General features: G+C 40.7%; 1 protein-coding gene across 1 annotated transcript in view; it reads right to left on the reverse strand.

The window, feature by feature from the left end:
• Window positions 1–5,346: 5,346 nt before the first annotated feature.
• LOC124501851 (pregnancy zone protein-like) overlaps window positions 5,347–17,715 on the reverse strand; it is a 46,250-nt gene continuing 33,881 nt past the window's right edge. Inside the window, exons 18-35 of the mRNA XM_047066316.1 lie at window positions 16,108–16,267; window positions 15,500–15,728; window positions 15,071–15,197; window positions 14,739–14,860; window positions 14,466–14,517; window positions 12,206–12,289; window positions 11,511–11,687; window positions 11,134–11,221; window positions 10,330–10,486; window positions 9,870–9,944; window positions 9,398–9,581; window positions 8,753–8,976; window positions 7,705–7,923; window positions 7,421–7,551; window positions 6,956–7,046; window positions 6,208–6,276; window positions 5,773–5,875; window positions 5,347–5,399 (exon numbers count right to left, since the gene is read on the reverse strand). Coding sequence (XP_046922272.1) covers window positions 5,347–5,399; window positions 5,773–5,875; window positions 6,208–6,276; window positions 6,956–7,046; window positions 7,421–7,551; window positions 7,705–7,923; window positions 8,753–8,976; window positions 9,398–9,581; window positions 9,870–9,944; window positions 10,330–10,486; window positions 11,134–11,221; window positions 11,511–11,687; window positions 12,206–12,289; window positions 14,466–14,517; window positions 14,739–14,860; window positions 15,071–15,197; window positions 15,500–15,728; window positions 16,108–16,267 — 2,345 coding nt within the window. The remainder of the gene's footprint in view (window positions 5,400–5,772; window positions 5,876–6,207; window positions 6,277–6,955; window positions 7,047–7,420; window positions 7,552–7,704; window positions 7,924–8,752; window positions 8,977–9,397; window positions 9,582–9,869; window positions 9,945–10,329; window positions 10,487–11,133; window positions 11,222–11,510; window positions 11,688–12,205; window positions 12,290–14,465; window positions 14,518–14,738; window positions 14,861–15,070; window positions 15,198–15,499; window positions 15,729–16,107; window positions 16,268–17,715) is intronic.

The raw sequence follows: 17,715 nt of genomic DNA on the forward strand, positions 1-17,715 counted from the left end.
AGGAATTCATCTAACGTTGTAGGTACTATAGGGGAAATAATAAGTCATGGAGGTTTTTAAAAGTCTAAGCCAAGATTCCTTATGAAAGCTGCTGGACAGAAGTTAGTTATGTGGCTTTAATAGCTGTTTAATACTGAAGGCTCAAGATTTTCTGACAAACCCAAGGAGGCCTACATGGCTCATTAACCCTCCTGGGCACTTGTGAAAACAGAGTACGAACCTGATAAGATGGCCACTTCTTTTTTTTTTTTTTAATCAAGAATAATTTTGTAGAGGGGAGACCGTCAGAAAAACTATCAGAAACTCAGCAGCAAGGCAAAAATGGGGAGTAGCACATTCTTTCTATACAACTTGGGGTCAAGGACCACCTAAAGATTATCCAGGGGCATATGCTCAGTTCATTTTGTTATTTACTACAAATGAAAGGCTCTAGACTCAGTGAGGTTACTTGTTGATTTTTGTTAGGTACACACGCAAATAACTTCTGCCCAGTGGAACAGATAACCCCTAAGATTGTATGGCTTGTTTTACATTATTTAGTTTTGTACATAACCCATCATTCTTCTCCTAACAGTTTTTAAAAAATTGTTTGTAAGTTTCCTAGCTTTTTGGACTTGTTATAACATTTTACTGGTTACTTAATTAATAGGTTAAATAAGATCTTAGACACTGTGTTCAGTTTATGGTTGCCTCAGAATATAAGTTACAAGTATATGAATATATATATTTTCTTTTTGAAAGTTACACTTTGACAGTTTGTAAAATAAGGAGATAGCAGAGTTAATAATATCCATCTATGAGTCCCAGTATAAATTATAAAAAAATTTCCAGAGAGGGTGCTGTTTTATTTTACACAAATTGGGAAAAGCATTCCCTTTTATCTTTAATCTTTTCTTTTTCGATAGCTGATAACCAAGAGGCAGTTTAATTTTATATTCGGCTGCTCACTGTCTTTGAAGAGAGAACCTTTAGGCCAAATGATAGCTAAGCCTGCTGAGGATGAAAGTCTTTTGTGTGGCTTATATATTAACAGAGTTTGGGTAATCAAAGATCATTTACTGAACATGACAAGTTTCATTTTGTCAGATTAAGTACACATTACATCTTGGTACAGATTTTTTCAGGCGAAGCTGTGTTCAACCATAACGTGAATCCTTGCAGAGCTTGTGCAGTTAGTGGCTTGAGTGTTCTTTAATGTTATCTCATGAATTCGGATTCCTCAATGTTATAAGAAAAATGCCTGAGGGAATTAAGTGAAAAGCATAAGGATATTTTGCACACTATTACCATTTAAATAACAGTGACTTCTTTATATTTTTAGAATCACGAAGAAGAAAGGTCTACAACAGTACTTCTGTGTTGTATTAAGAACCAATCGAATATTTCTTGAGGGAGTGTACCAGAACCGATTAAAATCTTCCAGCATTTTCACCCAAATGTGCCTTGAAGTCAAGTAATATGAATGACCCATGGGTTCCTTTATTTTTATTTCGGATCATTTTATTTTCCTTATGACCACAGGAGAAATCTACAAGAACTTCCTCCTGGAGAACTTTAATAACAAGAACTGATTCATCTTTTATGAGAGAAGCTGTCAACATGGCAGAAAGCTAAACGTGAAAAACTAGACCCCGGGACACTACAGCAGTTTCCTACAACGGCCATGACAAACTACCACACACTGTGTGGCTTAAAACAATGGTAATTTGTTCTGGAGGCTAGAAGTCACAAATCGAGGTATTGACCGACCGCGGCCATGCACCTTCCAAATGCTTTCGGGGGCAATCTCTTCCATGCCATTGTCTTAGCTTCATTGGTTGCCAGCAGTCCTGGTATTTGTGTCCCTGCTCCATCACCACGTGGCATTTTTCCTGCAAGTCTGGCATCGTCTTCCCTCTGTGCATGTTTGCCTCTGTATATCGTCACCTTTTCTTATGGAACAACAGCAGTGTTGGATAAAGGGTCCATCCTTACCACAGTCTGATCTCCTCTTAATTTCCACCTTTCTTTTTTAATGTATGTTTGTTTGTGTATTTCTTTGAGACAGAGGGAGAGAGACCGCCAGCAAGCAGGGGAGGAGCAGAGAGAGAGGGAGATACAGAATCTGAGGCAGGCTCCAGGCTCCCAACCGTCAGCGCAGAGTCCCATGTGGTGCTTGAACTCACAAACCGCGAGGTCACGACCTGAGCTCAGACGCTTAACCCCGAACGAGCCACCCCGGTGCTCCTCGTCTTAACTTACATCTAAATCACATCTGCAGATGTATTTCCAGATACAGATATTCCCTATTTCCAGATAAGGTAACATTCACAGGTACCAGGGATTGGGACTTCAACGTATCTTCTTGGGGGGACACAATTCAACCCACAACAGAGATGATGTGTCTTTACCCCTTTGATGATTGCTGACAGCTAGTTTCGCAAGCCAGAGGCGCTAATTTTCCTCTTTGAGCTCAGTGAATGCATAAAAGGTACTTTTAAACAAGTTTTAAGGTGTTCATAAATAAGCCAAATTCCTTGTTCTCCTCATCTACTTGACTTGGGAAAAGTATGAAAATCTTTTCCGTAACACATTTGTGACACATTAAGCAATTCAACTCAGCTTGGGGTGAAATGATCTTTCTAGTGCATTTTCTTTCCTGATGTATTCCAACACCTTTGTGTTACTCCATTTATCTTGCACGTACCCACGTTTGGGAACAGGCTCACTCAATGACCTGTTCAGTCACACTTCTGTTTTGCTGAGAGCCTACGATATTCACAGCACTGTGTTAAGCGAATAGGCCGCAGGCATGATTAAGATACAGGTTTCATTTTCAAAGAGATCTGATTCGGAGATGAGAGGAAAATAATCTTTTAGTTTGTTTTATATGAAGTGTGTAGAAGTGTGGAAGAGAGATATGTGTGCTAAACCATGTGATTAGGCATGAAGAAGATAGCCTGGCTGTACACAAATGGCCTGTGTATTTGGACATCAGCAAAAGCTCCTTTCTTCCCTTTGCCAAGGAGGTGAACTCTCAGAATGCAAGTCTGAAATATTCTCTCGCTTTAAAATCTTTCAACGGTTTCTAGTCTTTCATTATCTTGTAATCGTATTCTTTTTTTTAAGTTTATTTATTCTGAGAGAGAGAGAAAGCATGAGCTTGGGGAGAGGAGGGGAGAGAGAGAGTGAGAGAGAGAATCCCAAGCAAGCTCTGCACTCTCAGGTGAGCCCCATGCAGGGCTCGAACCCGCGAACTGTGAGAGGATGACCCCAGCCGGAGTCAGACTTAACCGACCGAGCCACCCGGGAGCCCCTCGTAATCTTATTCTTGCATTTATCTTTTAATTTGTCTCCATGTATATACATTGTTTTATGCTTTTATTTTTTATTTTTATTTTTAAAAAATATTTATTTTGAGAGAGAGGGAGAGCACAAGCAGAGGAGGAGCAGAGAGACAGAGGGAGAAGGAGAATCCCGAGCAGGCTTTACTCTGTCAGTGAAGAGCCTGACACGGGGCTGGATCTCACAAACCATGAGATCATGACCTGAGCCAAAATCAAGAGTTGGGTGCTTTAACTGATTGAGCCGCCCAGGCGTCCCACTTCATGCTTTTATCTTATCACACTATATATATTTATGAAGTCAACCTCTAATTTTAACTTTGTAGTTCAGTCCAAAATCAGAGAGTAAATCGAATTCAAAATTCACTTTCTTGTGAATTGAATAAATGAAGATAAACTGTGCCTGAATAGGGAAGGCTAAATATTGTAAAATGTTGACTTTCAGAATCATTAGAAATCGCTTAATATTCAATGCAACACTAAATAGTACCCAGTAAGACTAGGGAGATAATTAACTTCACAAAGGATTTTAAGGTTTTACCTGGAGTAAATAATAAGCAGTATTGCAAAGAAAAGATGCAAACAGAGAAATGAGATGGACCAGCCATAATAGTTATTAAAAGCTGTATTTTATTAAGCTCCACAAATTCAAAAATTTTACTTGTGAAGGAAACACACACAGGATTTCATCAACCCAAAGATCTGTCTAAAGCTAGCCCTTTATAGTCATGCCAATTCTCCCTTGCCTTACCATCCATAACCCCTGGAAACCACTGATTTGTTTTCCATTTCTATCATTTTGTCATTTCAGTAATGTTAGACAAAAGGAAACATGCACTATGACCTTTTGAAATTGGCTGTATTTTCATTCAGCGTAATATTTTTGAGATCCGTTCAAATTATTGTGTAAATCGGTAGTTTGTTCCATTTTATTGCTGAGTAGTATTCCACGGCATGAATGCACCACAGTTAATATAACCATTCACCTACTGATGGACATTTTGGATGTTTTCAATATTTGGAAACATTGCTGTCTTTACCCTACCTTCCTGTGGGTTATCTGAACACTTTTTGGAATTCCATTTTGATTTATCTATAGTGTTTTGAGCGCAGCTTTTTGTAGAGCTTTAATAGTGTTTTTAAAAATGTTATGGGGAATAGATACAGATTTCAGACGGGAAATGTAACATTGATAAAGAACAAAAGAAATTGTAGATGTGTATACGTCATAAATTTATTCCACATACAAATTTTATGTATTCCGATTCCTGTCTCCTGTTTCTCTATATTTTCTGCTGATCAATCTTTGTTCTTCACTGCTAGAGAAGATCATCTGATGAGGTCCACAAGTTTCCATTTTTAAACACTTCTGTGTTCAGATTCTAAACAGTAGAATAAAAGGTAGGAAAATTAGGGAAATTCTGTCATCTACTAAAGGAATAATTTTCATATTTCAATCATAAATATTCAAATGTAGTAAATTTTAATTACTTTCAATGATAAGGATGTTCTTGTTCCCCCCCACCTCCGCCCCCCGCCAATTTTAGAATGGAAAACTGAAGGTCTCAAAGCAAGTGTTACATTGTCAAAGATGAACACCGTTGACCAGCCTAAGGGAAATTCTTGTAGGTCCTATCTCTTCTGCTGTGCTATATGGATGGTTACAGGGAAAAATTTCCTGACCTTAAATGGTATAAGTGTAGAAACATCCTAAAAATGTCATAGGTGACAAATATATCACCATTGGGTATACAATGTAAACTAAATATTGGATGATTTAGTTTTCATCTGTGGCAAATTCCTGGATTCATCTGCAAACAAGTACTCCCAGATTCAGAAATTATACTTTACATGCATGTTTTTCTTACTGAGAAATTTGATAATACATTTGAAACAGTTTGCTTCATAAATGCCACACCATGGACTTTTATAATATGATAAGGATAGACTCAAGCGACAGCCTTATGCAGATGACAGGTGCTTTTTTTTTTTTTTTTTTCATGTTGGCACTAGATTTTACTGTTTATACTTTACCAGCACTGCAGGGGTCACTGTACTCTTCAATAGTGAATTCCTCTGAAACACAAAATGAGAAGACAGAAAGAGTGAAGACCTCCAGTAAACAGGCATCTGGGCAGTTACTTACAAATAAGCGGTAAACTGAGAACTGTGCTAAACCATGTAGGATTGGTGGAGAGGGGAGGAAGAAGAAGGTGGGCTTGGATACAGAATTCAGGGCCAGGTTTCACAAATGGAAGGCTGTCTTTCTTTGGACACCGGGTAGCCCCCTTCGCAGCCCTGCTCTTCTTATTGGAGCTGTACCTATCCAATGACCGCAGAGTCACTTCTTCCTCCAGGGAAAGACTGCGCAGTTTTGTTTCAGTTAAGGTGACCCTTTACCAGGTTAGTTCTTTCTTTTTAAGGTTCAGCATGTATGAATCCCACTTACCTGTCTCATAATAATCATAGGCTTTTACAGTAGCTGGTTTTAAATTGTTTACTTGGATGTCTTGTTCCACTGAGAAGGAGAAACTCAGGGTCTGATTGGTTAGCTGGGGAGACAGGAAAACCAAATTGGAATCCAAGATTAACTTAGTTACCAGTTACCATCCTCTCTTCCTACAATATCATCAAATCTTATGGTTACGGTATCCGTCTGTAACAAAACCTTTGGAGAGAATGGCATTTTGGGACTCAGTGACAGATACAGGAAGGACAAAAAAGATGATTCTATGGACAGTGAAATGTAGTAAGCTTGAACTTTGTTGACTGGTTCAGCCTCCTTCACCTGGGTGTCTGAAAAACATTATTATCTAGGATCCGGATTGGTGTGTTGGAACCTCTAGTAGTGTTCCCGGATCTGGCAGAGTCTACAGAATCTCACCTCTTCAAAGTAAATCAGGACATGGTTGGTGCTCACTTCAGTCCTTTGAATCTGAGGCTTTTCTTGGAGCTGTTGATCAAGACCATAAGGCAGATATATGAGATGAGGAAATTCCAGGCTGAGAGTACTTTTCAGGTATTTATGATCCAATGGGCTGCTCGGAAACATCCAAATTGCTAATGGTGATTTCTTCAGGAATATAGTAATATGTATTAAGCCCTTTCTATATTATCTACCATTATTTATACCTCTGTATCTCTGTATCTATTACCTGTCAATCTGTCATCTAACTAATCTATCCATAACATACATATTTTCATAATATATGAGAGAGAATTATCCTTTACATATAAAAAGAAAAAGGGAGAGTATCACATTTCTCTCTCTCTCTCTCTGTGGCATCTTTTTATATCATATACATGTGTATATATGTGATATATTTTCCCCTTTTAACATACACGATTGGAAGATAATTCAATACCTCTCCACATATCTAGATGTCTCCGGGCCTGCTGGCGCCTTATTCACCATGTCTAGGACTTACGTCTTATACCTGATACCACATAAGAGGGATGATTCACTATTAAAATGACGTAAGCACACTCTAGGGAAGTAAGTTTGAGGGAGTACACCTCTTGAAAATTGAATCAGTAAAATAAAGTAAAACTGAATCAGTAAAATAAAATTGACAAGCACAAATGTCAGTATTTATCATGACTTGGATATCTGTAAGGGATATAGGGCTTACCTTTTTCACTGATGATTTCACAGGTATGAAGCCTGATATCATCTTCACGTCAACAATGGCCATGTTGGAGCTTGGACGTTCTCCAGTGTAACTACAAAGTCAAGGCATCGGGAGAAGGCATTCAAACAAAATCCTTTGGAGTTTGTTCAAGACAGAAGTCTCCCCTTCTCTTTTATTTCTGGTGTTTTCTATCCTTAACCACCACGCAGCTTCCCCATCTACTCTATTTGCTTCTGCTATTGTTGTTTGGAAAACCCACCATTATGAACTCACACTCTGCAGGCATGGCAACATCATGTTCTCAATGTTAAGGCTTTTCAGCAAGAGTGAAGAACATTTTCTCGCTAGTAAATATTGCAAGAATTACACATTCACAACGTGTGATCTTGGACAACGGAAGTTCCCGGCACAAGAAAATCGGTTTCTCAATATTCTACTAAGGGTCTTACCTACACAAGGATTTACCTAATGTTGATGTGAATCTGGAGTTTCCTGTGAGCTTCTATGCCATCACAATTCTTGGGGAGAGTATCAACCTTCAGAGCGAAGGGAACTTTCCCTTCTTTCTTGGGCAGGACATTATATCTCAAGGATGTCTAAAACAAATTTAAAAACATCCCTTATCTTTGCACTTTAATAGTCTGTCTCTTCTAGATGATTCATATCTCTTCTTAGCCCACATGCCTTTTTCCATTTGGAGGTTCGTATCTAATTCTTGAGACTTTTCCCTTACGCCCTGGTAGTCTCACCTGGAGGTACACACATCCTGATCCTGACACGGTCGTGCTGTACTCCCCTGGAATCTCTGGCAACCTGATGTCCTGAAGCAACAGGCGATTGGCATCGTGTACTTGGAATTTTTCCGAGAAGGTCTCCGAAGACTTGACAGTGACTACAGCGGCTTTCTCCATTTTACTGAACGTTGCGGCTCCATATTTGGACAGGGCTTGAAGCGCTACCACTGTGTCCTGAAAAGAGATGGGGCAGAAATCACGGGAGAGAAGGTACCAAAATCATACTGGATGTAAATCATATCAACCCTACTCTCTCTCGGAGTTATTTAGTGACAAACGCAGACCTGTTATTAATCATAAACTAGTCTATGTACTTGGTGGGGGGGGACATTAAAAAGTTTCCCCATTCGAGTAATTTACACTCAACACATGGAAATTCAACCCAGATATTTGACATAAAGCAGAGGTTATCTCGATAATTTATAAATTTATATAATAATACATGTGGACACATTCGAAGAAAGGGGAAGAAATTGGAGCTAGATAGTCAGAGGAGACTGTGAAGAATGTTAGACATAAGAGTATGGATGAATCATGAGAAGGGTTTATATAGACAGAAGAGGGGCATCAGGGACTACCAGGGTGGGAAGACACAGAAAAAGGAGGGAGCCAATTCCAGAAAAAAGCAAAGGGATCAGCCCAAGCAGATAGGAGTCTTCGTGTTTACTGGGGAGAGGAAATGTTTTGAATAAAAGACGATTTCTAGTCTTTGGGTGAAAAAAAGATTTACTTTAACGAGGAAGTAATTTTATGAAACATTGCGTTAAAAAGATTGATCTATTTTACAGTTGGGGGTCCACTAAGGAGAGAAGATAAGAAAGACTGTACAAAGGGCAGCACAGTAATGAATATATTAAGACAGGGGGCTGGAACCCTTCTGCTGATGGAGGAATGGAGAAAGTATGAATTAGAAATATTATCCAATTATCCAACTCCTAGAATATGGTTGTGTCTACATATGTATTCGGGTATTTATTTTTCTTCCCAGGGTCTCTCCACAGACCTGAGTGGAGGAGAAGCCCCCATTGGGGTTTTGTTGCTTGGTGATCCATTTCACAATACGTGAAGCCACAGACAGATCTTCCGAAGATGGGGTAGGCCGAGCAGTAAGATAGGCAAGGAGCAAGTAAGCGGTCATCTCCACTTCAACAGAAGGAGCCCGGGGTTGATAATAGAGCGACGGAACTTCTTGAACTTTCCCAGGACGCTGCCAGTGGATCGACTCATCTTTGAAAGGGGAAAGAGTATGATCTTTAACTTAAAGAATGACTTTTAAATCTGATTCATGACTATTCATTAGCGTTAGAGCTCACGTGGTGAGCCGGTGTAAAAACAGTAACCGCCAATCAAGCAACGCTTTGCCAATTTACGTTTCCAGTAAATCACAGTTTTTTTTCTTTGTGTCTGTTACATACTGGTGTGATATTAGAGGTCGGGCTGCAGAGTCTACAATGTGTGAACTGAAAGAATATTCCATGTCACCTACAGAATTGAAGCGTTGGATCAATGATAATTATTCTTATCATCATTATAATAATATAATGTGATATATGTGATGTACTATAGTCATGATAGGTTCTCTTCCTTCTTTTGATCACTGGTGATTCCGGAGGTAAATTCTACCTCCTTTCACCGTAGCAGCTCTTACCTTCTTTCACAGCATCTTTGTCCAGTGATTCAAGCAGCTCACTTCGCTTGGCCTGGTTTCCTGCTAGGGCAAAGGCATAGGCCAATAATGCTTTGGTGTAGACAAGATTTCCTTGGGCCTCTGACTCTGAGATGGATCTCCAGGCACTTTCCAGGCAGAATAGAGCGTTGCGGACAACAGGGTGCTAAAACAGATGAGAAAAGATCTTTATCTAGCACAACCAGGCTAATGAACGGTCTCCAGGCTAACACCGGATTAATAGTCTCCATGTGTCACGTGACATCACGGTTCTGACCCGAGAATAATTTCCTCTGCGGCTTCCAAAAGTATCTAGTTTTTTATGTGCCAGTGAAAATATGCCAAAATTAAGTAACATAAAAACCACGACTCATTGTCCTCAGAGATTCATAATTTCGTGATTTGTATTCCTTATATTTGTGAGACAGGATATAGGGACTGTGCTGGTACATACAGTGACAGGCAGTGGCATCTCCAGCAGAGCAATGGTGATGTAGGCGGAGAGCGTCACTTCGTCGTCTACCCCACCCTGTAAAGATCACAGGCAGAGATACTCAAACATTCCACTATTCATTAGCCGGAGTTGGCTAACTCTACTTTTCCCCTTGCTCACTTTTCACCAGAAAGCATCTTTTCTTGTGCAGTATGATTGATTTTCCTCTCTTTCTCCTCCACCCTAAAATTCTTGAATCAGTTCCAAATCACTCACCCTCACTCTTAGTAACATGCTGAGGCGTTTCGCACACTATTTTAATTCCCTAAAAAACTACTGATTTGTTGTCAGGTTGCAGAAGCTTTTAGAACCTACCGCCCTACCTCAAATCTATGTCACCGAGACCTGAGGAATCAGTAGGAGTATCTTTGTCCCTACATGTGACTATTTCCAGGGACCAGAACAAAATTAATGGCACCACCTTAATAGCATTGTTTAGCAGTGATCCGGAGCGTTGGAAACAACCATTTTCCTTCTGCTTCTGTGAGAGCCAAGTGAGGGCATCCATGATGTGCGAGTTCTCCACAAAAATGTACGACCGGGCTTGAGCAAAGGACTTGAGCACAAATGCAGTAAGCCTGTCCAGCACAGAAGAGACAGACATGAGGACCATCTCACGTTCAAAGCTCATTTTGGGCAACGGCATTCAGACTTTGGTCTTCACAACTCAGTGGAAGCAACCATTGGGGGAATTGGTGGGGACAGGACACGTGCACGCTAAATATTCTTTTGTTTGTGCAGCAACTATCTGAGTTCTTTCTTGAATCTCTCGACTTAACTGGTTTCTTCAGAGTTGATGAAGAACTTTCCACTTTTTTTTTCACTTTTTTTTCGTGCAAAATGTTTGCCCGACAACGCTGTCCGTCACCCAAACTGCCATTTCCTAAATGATTCTTTATCACATCACAGTCTCTTTCTGTCCTTTCCCTCTTCCTTCCCTTAATACACAGTATAGAAGCTTCTTCTCTTACCATTCACATTACAATGCTTCCTGCCTTATATTTCCATTTTGGGGGATCTTTATTTTACTGCTATTTACTCTACTATTGCAACAGGTGAGCGTTCATACATGAATTGGTGAGATCACACGATAGCGATGACAGGCTTGTGGAGTTTTAAAGGATAGCGCATTCCATGAAACAACTCCAGGTATCAGAGAATCAATATCTCCAGAATTCCCAAATAGAATGAATCCACAGTGAGCATATGGAAATAAGTATCTTACCAAGTGTTTCCCTGACTTCTACTATCATAATCCCCAAAGGTGCTGTATGAACCATCTTTGTGCTTGTAATTCAACTGCCTTTGGTACCCTGAAAAGGAAGTATTCATAGGTGTAGGAAATAGCAGAAACATTGGAGAATTAATCAGTCTTTTCCTCAAAACTTGGTTAGGAATCTTAGGAAAACTACTGTGTTATCAAGATATCTCCAAGACTGGATAATGCCATTGAATTTTCTGGAGGTATAGTGGGACATTTGATTGGTTATCGTAGCAACGGTGATTTTTTTAAATCTTAACCAAGGAGAAACTGATTGGAGTTCAGTGAAAGAGCTATTTAGGGAATCAGTTAAGATTTCTCCTTTCGGGGTAATCTCTCACCACTGACAAGATAGCTGATGGCTTTGGACTTGATATCCTCCTTCAGCTGTCCTGTCTCATTCAGATAGTTCAGAACATAGATGTTAGGGACAAAAAGGACCATATTCTGCTCTCCACAACCATATGGCATCCGGAGAAGATTCTGGAGATTTCGCATTGCAGAACCTAGTATGTCACCTGGGGAACGAGAGACATAAAAAAAAAATCCGAGGCACTCAGAGCTGGTCTATGTTGGGATAGGAAGATAGATTACTCGCAAAGTGTGAGGTCAAATCACTTATAGAGAGAAGGACAGGAAAGCATAAGAGGCGAAGAAAAACAAGAAATAGAAAGGATAGAGAAAAGTGGGAAAAATAAAGTCAGTGGTTCAAGGATGGAAAAAACTGAATGGCAGGAGCCATCTTTTCTGATGAACAACTTGTCCGGTAAAAACCGACTTTTAGGATGCCTCACCACCTAGTCAGTCTCTTGAATTTGAGGGCACCGAGAGGTGACCCTTGGTACTTTTTAGAGTGTGTCAAGGTAGCACAACATCTGTTCAGCCCCCCTTGTGACTAATACCCAATGCGATTCTTAGCTTAGCACTCTTTCTCTCAAACGAATGCCTACAGCCAATGTCTTAACTGTGGATAGTGAGGCTGCGTGCACGAGAATAATGAGATGGAAAATTGTTTGCCTCGGGCCAGCAGACTCACCCAAAACCGAATATGTCGCCCTGGCAGATCCTTCAACCACATCTGAAGGAACTTTGAGTGACAGCTTTTCAGACACTCCAGTTTCTAATGAAAGAAGACAAATATGTATAAGGGAGGGACAACAAGAGAGCAATGTCCTACTTTTGTTTCAAGTTCTTCCCCTTTTTGATCAAATTCCCACCTGTCCTTTCTCTGGATCACTGTGTAATTTCTTTGATGCCGTCCAAGTTTCTCCTAAAGTCATGGTTCATCTCGCAGTGAAGTCCATATTAACTAATATATGTCTGTGCTAAATTTGTACCGATTTCCTCCTGAGCACATGCCTTATGTTATGACTCTTTTCTTCCCCTAACTGTTTATGCTGATATATATGATGAGTGTTTTTTTAAAAATACCTCCATTCCATAAATATGCATTAAGTGCACGCGATATACCGGCTTCTGCTTCAAGTGCAATGATATAACAATTTTCAAAAAAAAAAAAAAAATTCCTGACTTCCCAGAGTTTTCATTTTAACGGGAGGAATCAGATAACAAACAAATATTTAGTATGATAGGCGTTAAGAAGTTCTATAGTGGGGCGCCTGGGTGGCTCAGTCGGTTGAGCGTCCGACTTCGGCTCAGGTCGCGATCTCGCGGTCCGTGAGTTTGAACCCCGTGTCGGGCTCTGGGCTGATGGCTCAGAGCCTGGAGCCTGCTTCCGATTCTGTGTCTCCCTCTCTCTCTGCCCCTCCCCTGTTCATGCTCTGTCTCTCTCTGTCTCAAAAATAAATAAATGTTAAAAAAAAAAAATAAAAAAAAAAAAGAAGTTCTATAGAGAAAATTAAAGCAGAATGTTTATATGGGACAGCTGGTAAGACAAAGCAAAGACAGAGCTGGTGTGAAGTAAGCTCCTCTCTTCAATAAAATCATAGGTGACCGGAGATTTGAAGGATGTCAAGGGATATGATTTACACATATCTGGGGGAAGAGACTTCCAGGGAAAAGGAACAGAAAGCGAAAAGACTCCAGAGATTAGAGTGTGCTGGCTGTGTTCCAAGACCAGACTGAGAGTCCACTGTGCCCAGAGGAGGGTGAGTGAGGGAGAGAGTCACAGGGTATGAAGTCATGGCAATCGTGAGGGTTTGGAGGGGACATTGGAGGAATAGGCTGTAACTTTCGGGGACATGGGAAATTCTGACGGGGCACATGATCTGAAGTGTGCTTTAAATAATCCCTCCTGCTGTCAGGGATCAAGGGCAGGTGGCCAGGCGACCGGTTACGAGGTTATTGAGATGATCCAGGAGAGAAAAGACTAGAGTAGAAGTGCACATGGTGAGAAGTAAGAAGGTTCTGGATAAAATGTCAAGGTGGAGCCGATCATAGTTGAAAACAGATTGGGTGTGGAATGTAATGAAGTAATGGTGAAGGATGACTACGAAATTTTTGCTTCAGGCAAGTAGAAGAATGGGATTTTTATCATCTGAGATGGATAAAAAAAAAATGGTAGGAGGAGCAGGTTTGTGGGAACCAGGAGAAGTGTAGTTTTGAACATGCTGGTTTTGAAATACCTATGAGTCCACAGGCCCGTCAGTGGAGTTGATAAGTGGGCAGCTGAATACACGAGTCTGAATTAGGAAAGCAGTGTGGACTCAGGTTGTACATTTTGCTGTCTCCAGTGCAAAGCTGGAGTTATTCAAGTTATTCAAGTTCTGTGACTGAATGAGATTATCAAGGGATGCTTACATACAGGAGAGATCTGCACACGGAGCACTGTTCTCAAGAGGATTCTAGATGGTGCAGAGTTGAACATTTTCATGGTAATTTTTATATCGTTTTGTTGATAGTATTAGTAAAATATTGGTTTTCTATATATGCTAGTGACCTGAAGTTCTTCTTCAAATGACTTACATGAGTAAGTTAAATTTGAGTACATTTAAACTAGTCATTGAATAATGACTACTCTTGCCACACAGGTATTTCAATACTTTGAAAATTATTTAGGGAGAAGTTTGATAAATGCAGGTGCATTGGAAAGAATCCTGTTCTGCGGTCATCAGCTTTGGTTCTCCTGATTAGCCAGAAGCTTTCAGGTAAGTCTTTTAACTTCTTTGAGTCTTCATCTGGAAAAGACCGTTCTGAATCAAATGCCCTGAGGTTTGCCCTTGGGAGAGTATGCTATTTTTTTTCTCCAGAGGAAACCATAGCGCATATGGCATTCTACAACCCTACACTCGGGCGAGTGGCTGAAATTGAGAATTTTGTCTACTTTTGACCCTTACCTGATGCACAGAGGAGTGTGTTGAAAGTTTCCTCCTGTTCTATTCCTTCAGGCTTTTCGTTGGAAAAAAAAAAAAGTGAAAAAGTAAAGTCATACTGAGTGTAGAAGAAAAAAAAAAAACCCAATTACTCTAAAGGAGAGGGGAAAATGTTAGTAAGACACGGAGTTGCAGATCCATTTCTATTCTTGGGAACGAAATGGCACTCACATACATAGTAGGTAATGCTATATAATATAATAAGGCCTCTGAGACTCAGGAAGTTTACCCACGTACCTCAACTAATAAGGGCTTGACTACAGTGTCCTTCTGCCCAACCACCGGGACTGTAGGCACCTCGTTGCCGCACAATTCTTCAGACTGCAGGGCCTCCACGGTAGCTGTGAAATTCACCTTGCCTGGAAAATAAGATCCTTAAGGAGTTAAACAGTGATCCCGTATTGAATGGTTTCTCTTTTTAAGTTTCTCCAGTAGATATGATGGTTTTCTTTCAGTGCATCATGGTTGAAGGAGGAGGGAAAAACCCCACGTATCCGGGTCAGGGTCAGGGTGGAAAGCAAATCACTACAACGCAGGAAGTGGGAGTTGCCAACAACCTTATCACTCACCCAGTGACTTTGGAGTCACAGTCCAGGACACCGTTTTCTGCCTGCTTCCACAGACGCAGTGATTGGCTTCATTCTTTCTCACTAGGTCGGCAGAGTTGTGAGGGAAGGCTTCTAGCTGCACACTGACCTGAACCCCATACCCGCCCACAAGTGTGAGAAAGAACACAGGGGGGAAAAAAAAGAAGGAATCAGGTGGAAATAATATCTGAATTTAGGAATACACAGAAAATATAGAACCCCAAGCAAATATAACGTTACCACCTTGGACGAGTCAGGTAGCTTTGCTCTTAGCACCTATTCCATTCCAAAATTAGCCTACATCATTATTCAGCTATGATTTGCCGGGGGATTATGTAGGAGACTGGGATAATGAATGGCGATTGGGTGCCTTCCTTGTACTCTTGCTTGCTCCCAGAGAAGGGCCCTTACCCGAATGCAGTGGGACAAATAATTGAACACGGTGGCTTTGAGGGTAAAGTCTTCTCCTCGAACCACGGAGTAGGGGAGAGTGAGTTCCACGAAGAAGGGCTGGAACACTTGAAGAGAGATGATGGGGGAGAGACCCAGCCCTGTGGTTCCAGACAAGCAGAGTGCATGGGCCTTCCACTCAGTGATGGTGTCAGGGACCTTCGCTGCCAACTCACTTCTACCTGATAAACTGGAGAAGGAAAAAAGAGGAACGCTGTGAGTCAACACATTTTTTAACACGGGCTGTAGCTGATTCTAGAGTGGGACAACTTAGTAACCCAGTGTGGCCAGTGCTAAACTTGGGACTCCTCAAGAGGTCTCTGGAAGTTTTTCTTTTCTTTTTAGAGGCAAGGGTAGCTTCCCACTTTCCATTGTTTTAGATATCTCAGGATGAAATTAGAAAAAAATTCGCATTGCTGATCTACGAGATCAATGAACTATGAGCCTAAATGTTTACTGGAAAGAAATGGAACAGCACTGAAGGGCTCAGGAACCAACGCTAACACCAGAATCAAAGAGGAGGAGTCACATCTTTTCCTAAACTAAATTCTGGGCAACACACAACTTACTCGAGGGGTACCAAGTCCCAGATCCAGGTCTCAGGGAAGTACTTTCGGATTGTCTCTTTCATGGGATGTTCTACTATGGCTGGAACATTCTCATTCATTGCTATTGATTGAGCTCTTCCTCCAACACCAGGTGCTACTTGTGGTAAGACTTGTGGAAGGGCTGTGGAAAGACAATACGAAGGGCCCAACATAAACCTCATTTTTATCATGAATTTCTTCGCGTTGCCTAGTTTCTCAAGCAGAATGAGGTCATTTGCTCAGGGAATGTTCATTATCAGAGCAATTTAACCTATCAGCTTGTTACTTTGTTCACTTACCCGTTTGTTCTCTAGGAAAGCTAATCCTATCTCCTTCAAAGAGTCTGGAGGTAAATGTATTTTTCTCCAGAAATGAAAACAAATGTAGCTCTCTGTGGATTATTCAACTAGCAACGGGAGGAATAACACACCAAATAGTGCCTTTACACTGAAAGGATGATCACGTGTTCTCCACTTGCAGTGAGAACTGAACGAGAAGAATGAGTAGTAGCTACAGAAAGGATTTAAGAAACGCTTTTTTCCTTGACAGTGAATGAGATAGGGACACAAACACTAGAATACAGTAGAGGATGTTATAGACCCCAGAAACTCAATAAAGGACAGAAAATGAACTTTTGAGTGACCAGGAACGACTTTACCAAAGTAGAATTTTAGATGATCACTGAAAGACGAGAAACAAAGGAGAATGGAGGAGATATTTGAAGGAAAGGGCTCTAAAAGTATGTACACAGAGGTCAGAAGGGATGCTCCACAGGGAAAAGGGAGTGAGATGTCTATCTTGAGGGTTTGTTGAGTAAACAGTAGGTGTAGTTATATAATGAAGTACCAGGAAGATTAGGGCAAATAAAGTAGATCTGTTAATGCAGGAGTTAGCTTGATTTAAATAAAAGTGACACTCTAGAGGGGCGCCTGGGTGGTGCAGTTGGTTAAGCGTCCGACTTCAGCCAGGTCACGATCTCGCGGTCCGTGAGTTCGAGCCCCGCGTCGGGCTCTGGGCTGATGGCTCAGAGCCTGGAGCCTGTTTCCGATTCTGTGTCTCCCTCTCTCTCTGCCCCTCCCCCGTTCATGCTCTGTCTCTCTCTGTCCCAAAAATAAATAAACGTTGAAAAAAAAATTAAAAAAAAAAGTGACACTCTAGAGATCAGAAGATCTAAAGATCACGGGTGTAAATATATAAATATAAATATGATATATATTTTACATACACATAAAATAATACAGTGGAACATGCCTTTTTAAAGCCTTAAGTACAATAATTCTATGAATTCTGGAAATGGTGACCATCTATGGGAAATAAGTGACATGATAAGAGCAACGTTTAAGGGTGATAGTGCCCTTCACAGTATCCAGGATAGACTGACGTGAAGAAGGACCGGAGGCAAGAAAAGTAAATTAGGGTGGTTTGTAAGTAATTTTGTTATGAAATAATGAGGCACAAGAATAAGGTGGTATAACTGAGAAGGAAAAGGAAAGAATGGGTAGGTGACAAATACAAATGCAAAGTTTGCATAGAGTCTTACAGAATATTTGGGGTAAGAATGTAATCACACTACTCTGTTTTTAGGTTTTC

Source organism: Lynx rufus, unplaced genomic scaffold, assembly GCF_022079265.1.
Source record: "Lynx rufus isolate CCGP_SWC_20201006 ecotype Redwood Valley unplaced genomic scaffold, mLynRuf1.p SCAF_7, whole genome shotgun sequence".
NCBI classification, from domain to species: Eukaryota; Metazoa; Chordata; class Mammalia; order Carnivora; family Felidae; genus Lynx; species Lynx rufus.